Genomic DNA, 12,136 nt, shown 5'->3' with positions numbered 1-12,136 from the left:
TTCCGTGTTTAACACAATATTAAGCTTATAAGAGCACTTCATTCCAGGAGGACTGGTCACACAGTACTCAATAAATATATCCTTGCAGAGCAAGATGAAAACCTTTTAAGTAGGATAAAAATTCACATGGTTGTTAAGTAAAAGGTGTAATATAAGCACAGAGATTAATTCATGGATTTAAAGACACTGCTGACGTATATATATTTATATGGAAATAAATGATAAACATGTAGAATGCAGCCTGGAATTAACAGTAATATTTTAACTCATCATTCATATAAATACTTTATTTGAAATTTGATAAATTAATTATAGAGGAAAGGTAGCAACTTTTTGAAATATTTATAAAAGTAGTAAATACCTGAAGTACTCACAGCAGTGGAGTAAGGGGTATGAGCTCCTGTATTTTCAGCCCAGCAGCCACAACCATAAAGAGCTGCCTAAGGAAAGAAGTGCATCTTTCATAAATTTAAGTATACAAGGCTTTTGGTTTATTCCCAAAACAGCAACAAAAAAAATCCACAAAAAAACCAAACCAACAAAAAACCCCAATAAAAACCCAACCAAACACAAGAAAAAGATACAAAAGATAAATAAGAAAATTGTAACAGTCAAAATTACAATTCCAAGTCAAAATTACAATTCCAATCCATTTTACCACATCACCTGTGCAACCTGTCCTAGTGACCCTGCCTTGGCAGAGGGGTTGGACTTGATCTCTGGAGGTCCCTTCCAACCCCTACAGTTCCGTGAATCTTTTACTATTCTTCAGAACTAATTGAGTATCATAGATGTATGGTATCCTAACCTAACTTTACAGAAAATGCCAGTACAGATATCAACAGACAAAATAATTCCAGCTGTTCCCTATTTATTTAAAGTCCATTTCACTGTACTATTCCAAAAGAATATTTTAAGTACACTTGAAAAGAGAACTGTTTTTTGGACAGTGACAAGTGTCAACCAATAATGCAGCTGTTACAGTCATGGAGTTTGACATTCCTGATGCACATCAAAATTCTGTCACCTAGTAACAGTAAGGAATGCCTATACCAGACGCGTTCTTTGAATACCTTTGTCATTTCAACCAATTTAGAGGATCATTTCAAAATAATCAGGACAGCTTCCCTATGTTTTGATAAGAATCTTATTTAAAACCACTTTAATCATTTAAGAGACTCTTTGTGGTATTAAGGAGGTACTTAAGCTGAAGAAATTAACTTATTAATAGCTCTGTCAAAAGATATCCAACTATGGTACTTCTTACTTCCTACCTAACAACATTTTATAACAGTGATGGAGGACACTAAAACCAAGACTTGCATTCCAATCCAGTGATACTGCTTTCAGAATTTAATGGGACAGAAGGGAGAACATCATCAGTTTGCTTATCACAGCTCTTGGTTATTGTCATAATTGCTGAACAATCATTCCCAACTCAAAAGGTATAATCACCTGACCAACTCTTCCAGGATGCTTTAGTGCTAAACCTCCACTGGAGACAGCAGCAGCAACATTTCCTTCTTGGTCAACAACAACTGCACCAACTGTATCCAATGTTCCTGAGTCATTCTCCTGCAAGACACACAAACAGAAGCAACTAGTGAATATAGTATATTAAAGTCAGATTATACTTCTTAGCAGTGTGGAAGCTAACATGCACAAAACCAAGTGATAGGTTGGTGAACAAAACATATTTGTTATTCATGCACCTTGGACCAATTGTGCTGCCATAATTTTTGTCAGAATGTTCTCTTGCTTCAGGCAGGACCTGAAGAAATCTTCACTGAAAGCAACGTAATAAACATTGCAAAACTCATCCAATGCTTGGATTACATGCCTTTACTCTCAAAAGTGCCAAAAATACTGTTTTCTTAGTGGTGGACACTTCTCCACTAAAAATATGATTTTGTATCTCATTCCAAAGAAGACATAAAAAAAAAGCCTTTCCCAAAAGCTTTGAGATGGCGTTTTCAGAGACTCTGAAATACAAAGCCATGGATTTTTCCTTTCAGTCATACACAAGAAGCAGCTTACAATGTAAAGAGAAACTTCTGATATTCTTAGTGAGACAATAAATGGAAGCCTTGAGGAGAAATCTCCCCCAGGACAGAGTCTCCCAGACTTGTTCTCAGTTCAGCAATCTTTAATGGCTTCCTGGTTGAAACAAATCACCTGCCACTCCTCGGTCACTAAAAAAGCATCTTTGCTTCCATTGCTCCTCTAAGACTTGCAGATTTGCCCCCCTAAGAGCAGGGGTCTTTCAGCATTCGTTCTGGGATGCAAGCTGACTGACTACTGTCTCACAAATACTTCAGCTGTCTCCTCTCAGATCTTTTGATCCTTTCCCCCCTCCTTAATACACCACGCTCAGTCCCTCCAGGAGAAAGAGCAGTTCTCCCCTCTGCCTAGGCTTGCCCTAGATCCCCTTCCCTGAGGAACCCAGGCCAAGGCACTCTGACTTCATGCCCAGTCACACACTTTGTATGGGAAACAGCATGCAGTGTACATAAAATTAATAAGCCAAACACAAATATCATCCTTCATATACTCCAAAGTTGAATACTGCTATTGCACAAGCCCTTAAGCCTTTAGCTGGTTAATCCTTCCAATATAAAAACTTACCTGCTTTAAAAAAAATCCTACATAAATTTACACATGCAAATTATCCACAGGATATTAAACTATTCATGTAAACACATCTTTTCTGGACTAGGATTCAGAGGGAGGAAGGGAAAAAAAAACCTACACCAAACTATACAACTTCAAATTATCAAGTTCTCATCATCAATTAAAATTTCCTTGGGCATGTGTCACTTCTCAAGCATAATTCTTAGAAGACTCATGTTGATTATACTCTGGCTATACTTAATTTTAAAAATAACACTTGAGTTAATCTTAATATTAAAAATATGCAATGCAGCACTACAACATTCTACATTATTTTTCAAGCAACTGGAACTCCTAAGGCAGGAGTGTCATCTTTGGCTTTTACCCAGAATAACAGTAAGTTTCTTCTCTTCACCTATACCTTCATGAACAAGTTTGACACTCAGAGGCTGGAACTAACCATATTCAATATTAAACAGATGGATGTCCTAACAGTAAAGCAGAGTTAACTGCTTAGAAAAAGAAAAGTGAAAAATTATATACCCAGGGTCGCGGCTGGCATTGAGTAAGAAAAGTAAGTGTAAAAGCATGGAAAGATAAAAAGCAGGATTGGGGATGGGAGGAAAAGGAGAGGGAAAAGGAATTTTAAGGACTGGAGCAAAGGCAATATGAAAAGAGCAAGATCTCTTCCAAGTTCTAAAAACAAAATTAAGGAACTCTTCTTTAACATCTCAATGGCAAATGCATTTCACATCTCCCAGGACAGCCAGCCACAACCTAATTCAGGTTTTACTAATGCAATTAGAACAATACTATTCACTGGAAAGAAAAGATCTTAAGCAGCAGAGAAGGCTGTTTACTGGAAGGTTCAGACTCCCATCCTTGGAGGTTTTCAAGATCAGACTGATAAAGCTATTCCCAACATTAATTTCCCTATGATCCTATGATTTCTATATAGAGAAAAGCTACTAATGTGCTGCAGGTTTTGTTGTCCAACCCCTGCCCCCTCTTAGCAACGGAAATTACAGCCACAACAAAAAATTGATTAATAGACAACCACAGATATGAAAATCAAGCCCATCAAAGTTAGGAAATGCCAGAATTAAGGCCACCTGTGTAATCTTAATTCATATTAAATCAAACACTTGGAGTTCCCCTAATAAAGAGAAATACATTTTGGAAGGATGAGGCTCAGTACAGATCAGTATGTTTTCCATATCATCTGACAGCAAAGAAAAAAACACTTGCAGCCTTCTTTGCAGCATCTGTACAACTATTTGCTCAATCTGACATCCATCTTCTGCTTTAGCTGTCACATGCATCAAATATTTGCCCTCAGTAGCTATATGTTGGGGTTTTTTTTTAAAGATTTTTTAATCAAAAAACCACAAGCACTTACAAGTACATGCTGCATGGAAAATTTCTTTCCTCCCATTGTTTCCTTTTAAAGATCTATTGCATATCAGTATTTGCTGTCAATTATTTTATTTTTAATATGGTGCAACTCAGGATGCTGGAAACATTTGCTAAAGGAAGCAGTTTTTTTAACCTGGCCCACACAAACTTCTGAAGGAAATCTGTATCACTGAAGCAAAGGAATTCCATTTTCTTCCTTTGCAGTATTACAAGTTTGGAAGGGTTTTTTGTGGTCAGAAAAAGAATCAGTGCAGATGCTGTATTTATCCTTACTCAACAAAGAGAAAAACAGTATGATCTCTAGTCCATGTCCAATGGGAAAAATGTGTGGCCATATCTATTCTAGACCTATTCCTATGTTTGCTTGCATTTCAACTTTGCTGATTTAACACACAAGTGACATCACGAATCAATTCTACAGTTTAGTACTAGACACCTTCTGCATACACACAAACTGTACTGACAGCCCTACAATTCCTGAAACAGTGAAGAGTCAAAGAAAATTTTTGTCCTTCTCCATACAAAAAGGCATTATGTGCCTGACAAGTTCCAGGAAGAATGCACCTGGTGAGAAGTCTTTTAGTGTCACACATTTTATCTCTTCCAACCATATGAAAAAACATTGAAAAATATAAGACCTTGTCAAGCTAATACCAAGACAATGAATAGAAATATGTTAAACACCACAACTTATGAAGTCTAAAGTAAAAAGTCTATACGGATGCAAAAAGGGACTAAACAAGATCCAGCTTGCTCATCCTTATCATTTTATGCAGTTGATTTATTAATTCAGCACCTTGGATTTCAAAATTTTGCAAGTTCCAAAATTAACCTGGTTATTACTTGGTAATACAGGTAATATACAAGTTCAGCTGATAATTTATACTAACAAACCCACTGCAAAAACAGTTTGGGGGTTTTAACAATGGAGTATTGCAACATAAAAGCAATCTGTTAGGGACTTAATATTTTATATGGAAACAACTGAAATTCAATGTGAAAATTAAGACCTTAAATTATGTAATGTGCACCTTGTGACAGGAAAGGAAGTCAATTCATGAAATCATGGACTGAATATTTAGAATTACCTAAGAACATCCACACAAAGCAGGAAGATGTTCATCTGCACAAATGCAGAGTTCTATCAAGTATTTTAGAAGCCTCATCCTTCCGTTCTTCTGCAGATAAAAAAATCTCACAAACACTTATAATTCTACAATCCCCTAAGGAAGGTAGAGCAGTTTAAAAGAGCTCATCCCAGTGCCCACTGCAAGATACCTACACACTGGGCCCTTACCCTCTTGACTTGAGACTCTTCTGAAATTCTGTAAAAAGTTATTACCATTAAATCTCATCACTGAGCATAAAAACTGACAAAAATTGCAAGCTGAATCAGGTTGGAGCAGTTAACATCTATATGCTATTACCCATCTTATCCACACAAATAAATAGTTCTTACATTTGACGATAATTAGATCAAGTAGATTCCCCTAAAACAATCTGGGGTTGTTCCAGCATCCTCCTACTCAGAACAGGGCAACACAGAAACCTTCTATTATGTCCCATGCTGGCCCTTTACAGATTAAGTGCGAACAGAAGACCGATGACAAAAATTACAATGCCCAGAATATTCCTAAAGAGAAGAAGGTTTTGCTGTTCAACACAGACAGGTGTATTTTTCTTTTTTAAATATGCTCAGTTATTGTCTCAATACAGTAGCTGAAGAATATGAAACTGCAGATTCTATTCATATAATTCAAACTGTTGTACATGTACTTGAACATGTGTTAAAGTAGATAATAACCAAATCCATTTTAATGAACTTCAAATTAAATACTGTTCTTTATGGAGATAAATAACCAGCCTATAAAAACCTAACTTGTAACACTAACCTATTAAAAAAATTAACGTGCACTGGAAATTCTCATTCAAATCAAGGAGAGGGCAACTGCTCTTACATGTCACTTCAGCACAGCTGTAAAAAGAGTTTGCAACAGCAGAAGCCAAATAGACAATAAGGCTTTTAGCTGAACTCTAAGCACCTATTTTTAATGAAAATGTCATCTGGTAAAAGACAGTTTAACAGCAAGACAATAAACATTTACTTCTGATGTTTACTGGTGCTTGAGGTGAGAACTTCAGAATGGCATCTCACTGAATTAACAGGTCACAGCCAGACTTCCTATGAGTGTGTTTAGTTAATTAACACAAAACCAAAAAGATTTGTTAACTATGTAAATCAATGTATCAGTCATTACAAATTTTTTTTAAGTCTCCATTTCCACACTTTCTAGATTGGGTGAAATAAATAATGGATTTTCCTGTGCGCAGTCACATAATCCTCTATAAATTCAGCACTGGGTAAACAGTGAAAAATAATACAGCAACAAGAAAATTCCATTTTCTCAAGAAGACAAAAACCAAAAAAACCCTTTCACTTCCTAGTTTTTCCATACAATCTCTTAAATTTAACAAGCTTCTCATTCTTTTTGAGCTTGGTATAATTTTATAATTTAATTTTGAGCTGGTGAAATTTATCAGCAGCTAAACCTTGCAAGTAACATCAGCCTTTTTTGCTCTGCAATACTTTCTCTTCACATAGGTCTTCTAGTTATTATTTTCATTTCACTTCAGCTTTGTTAAGATCCTTTCTACCTTGCTTTTCCCCCAACTTTTAAAATTGCATTGACAAAAAGCCGACTAGAATTTATAATGACTGTGCAGTACTACCCGCACATAAACTAAGCTGCAGGGTAAGGCTGAAGCTGGTGAATCAAACTAGATAATAAAACAGTCCTGATGGCAGGGAAAGGTCTGCAGCTCCCAAGAAGTACACTAAAACACCAATTAACACTTAACTTTGGCAGGAAGATTAACTTTTAATTATACAAGCATTTAAATGTTTTTAAAACATTTATTTCTAAACCTTTTACAAGAGCTCAGCTTTGACAGTACAAGTTCTGGGATGACAGATCACGTGCATCACCCTTTAGACAGAATTAGTCTAGTTTTTTTAATTTGCTCTTGTAGAAATAGAGTTGGCATTTCTATTTCATTTTGAAAAACTAAACTTCCTGTGGGGCTGCACCTATCTTACATTGTGGATAACACAAGCAGATCACACTGATAACACTGTTTGGTTTTCATGCCCCCTCCATGGACAGGACGTACCCAGAAAGTTGACAAAACTGGTGTATGTTACTGGATTACTCACCGGTGAGTAGAGCTCTATTTGATCACCTCCTTTACCTACCACCATTGACCTTTGGGGGTCTCCCACAAGCGCTGCACATGATTCTGGAGCCCTTGAAATTTCAAATTGCAGGTCGGTAAGCTCATGCATTGGCATATGTTTCAAGCATTGACTTGCCCCTTATTACATGAACATCAATACTGCACAGAGACCCCTCCTCCCTCAGTTACATTTAATAACACCGTTAATTTCTCAAGGAGGTATGTGAAGTTCTGTAAATAGGAAAAGTTTCAAAACAAGTAATTATCTTTCACCCTCCCCATCGTTACTTTCCTTACAGGTCTTGACTCCTTACATGTAGAAAGATTATCAGCCTGCTAGGGAAAAAATCATATCTAAGAACATAGAGGAAAATGCCTGATTTATCACTGCTTTGCATTTGCACAGACTACAAAGTATAGACTTTGTTGCCAAATCTGATTTACGCGTTACTTATACCAATATATGCAACTACATAAGGCAGTGGTGAGTCAGCCTAGCAAAGAGTACTGGCTGATCCAAAAGGCCACAGGTTCCAGATAAAGCACAAACATTCAATTTAATGAGCTACACTCTGATATTCATAGTAAACAGAAATACTGTGATTAACATTCTCAAATGGTAATAAAGGCTCTAAATGCAAACCAAGAGTGAAGGGAACAGAGGAAATCCTAATAGTTTTGTAGTACAAGTAATATGGGCCAGGTCAATGCTAGAGGCATGCACAGATGCACATGTTTACCTACCTGATATTTCAAATTTCACCAATTGCAGCTCCATAAATGCAGTGCGCTCAGGAAACATTAAAAAGTGGGAAACAGTGACAGAGATCCCAAGCTAAAGAAAATGTTTCAGTAAATAATTACCTATTTGTGTTTACATTTGTCGTTTTTCCAGTTCAAAATGTGCATAACAGTTTTTCACAGCACAAACAAGATACAAAGTGACAGTTTGATTTTCAAATAGCAAGGCAGAAAGTTTTAATTGCACTAAGTTATCATTATGTTATCTAAACATTAGGGTGGTCAAGGAGAAATGGCTTCTGATGCTACATTAGTCTCATCTTATATATGACATGAAATTTATTAGCAATCAGCTGTAAGTTTAGGATGACAACAAAACTTTGAACGGGAACTAACCTTTTCATTTGATTGTCTTCTTTTCTTTAGTTGAATGAGATCTGTTTCCACCTTCTCAGCCAATTCTAGCTTCCTCTTGTTCCTCTTAAATGCTGCTAAACTAAACCCTATAAAAATAATTTAAAAGCATTTAACTAAGTAAAATTTATTTTGTTTAAACAAATATTTATAAATTTACATTTTGGAGGTCACACATCTGAATATTTTTATTGATGCAAAAAGTATCAATAAAAAAGCCCACAACAAATTATTTAAGTTTCAGTACATGTTTACATATGTTCCTAAATGAAAAAAGTTCTACTCTTGTTCAGCAACAGTGATGGGTAGCATATCTAGTAGAAACAAGTCACTGAACACATACGGAAGCTATGTCGGTCTAAATATCTCTCTGTTTGGCAAAGCAGCAGCGCTGCACAGAAGAGAACGGAGTAAGCAGCTTGTGTTCAAATCATTAGGTTTGACTGCTGACAAGTAAATAGATACCATGTGAGCTCATTCTGATATCCATAAAATTAGGCTACTATTTTATTACCTTAATTGCATATCTGTATGTTTACCCATATAATTCAAGCCACACAATAGCCTAGCAATATTTTTATGTTCCATAATCCAACACAGCCTGAAGACCACCTAGGTCTTGAAAAGGCAAACGTGTATTTTCCACATCTAAGCCTCACATTCAGAGAGGAAGTGTTCTCTAAAGAAGAGTGAAAAAAAATTGTTATGCTTAAGAGACCATAATGACACATTCCCATTTTAGAATTTTTCAGTTCATGAACAAAATTGCAGACAAATATTGACAGATTTATTTTAAATTAGTTTTGACTTAATATTATCCACAGATTGTTTTAACGTTCTCTTTGAAATGTAAAAGGGAGGGGGAAGTGTGTCTTTTGTCACTTGTTTAGTCATGCAAAATCAAGCTATTAGGAGTGCAGAGGTATACACAGCTAAGTCACTATAACTCACTAATAGAAGTTAAAAAGCACAGATTTCCTATTTAATTTATAAGCCTTAAAAGCTGTCATTTTAAATTAAATTCTGAATGCAGTTACATCGCTATTATTCAGAAGATTGGAACAGCTGCAAGAACAGTCTATGAATAAAATCAGTATTGCGGAGCCAACAGAACACAAAGCTTTCATTTACAATTCTCAAAGCACACAGACAGTGAGCATTTTACTTTCTTGAAACTTCCCTGTGCAGGTGCCAAAATCACCTACCAAACTCTCCTTTAAACCTGTTAAGTACATAAAACGGGACCTTAAACTACCGCAGTTATTCAAGTCTATCACCTACAAGCAATAAGCAAGCTGGCATTTCTCTCCAAAAAACTAATGAATACCAGTTTCTTAAAACTGTAAACATACATTAATCTGCCATCACCAAGAAAGGAACTCAGTTCCTACTGTAGAGAGTTGATTAATGCAGTTACTCTGGACAACACGTTTCCATGTTTGAAATGAGGTCCAAGAGGTAAAAAACAAACACTTGATAAGGGGAAGCGGCAAAGAATCTTTTTAGTCTAGTACTAATTTAGCATGGGGAGGAATAAATCAACACAGATTTATTGTTAAACTTGTTAAACAGAAGTGCCTCAAAATAAACCAAGCAAGCACATTGTTTTAACAGAATTTTTAAGCAGGAGAACTTGTAAACTGACATGACTTCAATAAATCTAGCCAACCTATGGGCAGAGTCACCATATGGGTCAGTAAGAATGGTGCCTGGCCTTGGCAGGTATTACACAGGTATAAATATACCTAAGCCTGCCACTGCCTCCTGCCAATTCAGAGAAAAAGGCAGCTTTAGGGAAGGAAAACAAACACAAGGGTGCAGAAGCCCATATATGAAAACCTGAAGTTTTCCTTGTACTCCAGAATCTAATGCTAGTCGTGTTCTGAGACTTTCTGGAATATTTGCACGTTCACCAGGTCAAATATACACACAAAGATCATGCCAAAACTAGAGAACACATGGGCTAGTTCCAAGCTGCCCTGCCAGCTATACAGAGCACTACTATACAGCCTCTCAGCATCATCACTCCAACTATACTTGCTATAGTTATATATACATATCCTAGAGTTCTTATACATATCCTACCATTTTTTCCACAAGGTATGAAATCATCCAAACTTAAGAGAGATGTTTCAGCTACTTAAGTCCTCAGTCTCTAGGTAAGCAATTAAACAAGTTTTCATATTTTACCTTATACTTTAAGATTCTATTCATCATTACAAAACAAGAAAAACCCTGAAGATTTGCTTTGAAGGATCTAATTGTTCACAGGAACTTCTTAACTACACTATTAATTCAAAGTGGTATCAGAAAGCAACAGCAGAAAACAGGTCATTATTACTAAATTAGATGTTTTACTAGGCAATAAAAAACAATACACACGAGATCAGGCTTGTCCATGCTCACAGAATGGACAATGCTACAATTTCTACAAAGAAATTTTGCTTACAAACCCCCCTTTGTTTAGTTCCCAGGTGTTAGAAATATTTCAGGTTTTGGGTACCATGACTGCCTTTCAGCTGTATGCTGGGATAAACAATTCTCATGCATATTACCCTCTATAGTTTTCCTTACTTCACTGGTCTCATAAGTAGGAGAAGTGGTGCACCAAGACTCTTTCACTGGATTATCAGCTGTCCAGAGTCCCAGGAGATGCTGTAGCATGCATTTTTTGCATATCTTAGTCAAACAAACAGATGAAGCAAATTTTCTAGTAACATATAATCATGAACATTGGAAGGGATCTCAGGAAGTCGTGTGGTCCAACTTCCTAAAAAAGCAAGTCCTATTCAAAAGGACTGTATAGGAACTTGTCAAATTTTTAATACCTTCAAGGATGGAGATTTCACAACTCCTCTGGGCCTCTGATCAACCTCATGTTAAAAAAATATATGTTTTTAAATCAAACCCACACATATACTAATTCATGTGACTCCTCTGTGACCCTATTCCTGTGCATCACGTATCACCATAACTAAGTGATGCAACAGTTAAATGCACAAATACAAAACCATCTATGTTAAAGAGGCAAGCATTTTGGTCAGATAAAATACATAAACTTTCCCTGCTTCTCCACCACACTATCTACAAAACTGATATTTGTCATATTAAAGTTCATACTGTTACACTGAATAGATATCTGTATCCATCAGATGTGGTTCTGTACTTCCAGAAACATCTGAGCATCTTTTTTGGGAGATCGTTTTGGGGAAGTTCTTGGGGTGGAAGAGAGTTGGTTTTTATTACCCTGCCTCCATTCCTAGAATTACTTACATGAATTCATGTATTAATTCAGTAACTCTTAAGTTTTGTTCAGTTTAGGATTAAATGTCATACCTTTCAATACTGTGAGGGAAAGGCAGTCTATTCAGACTCATCCTAGAGTGGAAATTCTAGTGCTCAGGCTACACTCAAATTAAGAATTGTAATTAGGAATAACATTCATTTGAAAGTGGGAGACTTTGTTTTAGCCAGGACTGATAATTGCCTCTCATTATTTAGGGAAAAAAATTATTATCAGTGTTTACCAGTTCCTCTTGGTAGGATAAAACAGCTAACTCCTTCAACGTGACCAAAGAACTATGAAAAAAAAATCAGCTCTTAAAACAAAGCCTACCATTTTCTCTTTTTACCTCTGAAATGAAATAATTTATGCCCAACTTCAGATGATCAGTCAAAAATGAAGTGTCTTGAATTTGACTTTTTTTTTTCCCCAGAATAA

At 36.1% G+C, this 12,136-nt stretch overlaps 1 protein-coding gene across 2 annotated transcripts in view; it reads right to left on the bottom strand.

Annotated features, from left to right (window-relative positions):
- Positions 1-12,136, bottom strand: part of TASP1 (taspase 1) — a gene marked incomplete at its 5' end in the record, with an annotated part of 88,711 nt that overhangs the window by 46,788 nt on the left and 29,787 nt on the right. Inside the window, 3 exons of one of the 2 annotated variants that reach the window (XM_084262583.1) lie at positions 362-440; positions 1,456-1,575; positions 8,398-8,504. In XM_084262583.1, the coding sequence (XP_084118709.1) occupies positions 362-440; positions 1,456-1,575; positions 8,398-8,504 (306 nt within the window). The remainder of the gene's footprint in view (positions 1-361; positions 441-1,455; positions 1,576-8,397; positions 8,505-12,136) is intronic. The other variant, XM_084262584.1, reaches the window with a different exon arrangement.

This window comes from Gallinula chloropus (genome assembly GCF_964237585.1).
Source record: "Gallinula chloropus genome assembly, chromosome: 3".
Classification (NCBI taxonomy): domain Eukaryota; kingdom Metazoa; phylum Chordata; class Aves; order Gruiformes; family Rallidae; genus Gallinula; species Gallinula chloropus.
The sequence above is the reverse complement of the archived record's forward strand: the minus strand, read 5'-3'. Positions and strand labels throughout refer to the sequence as shown.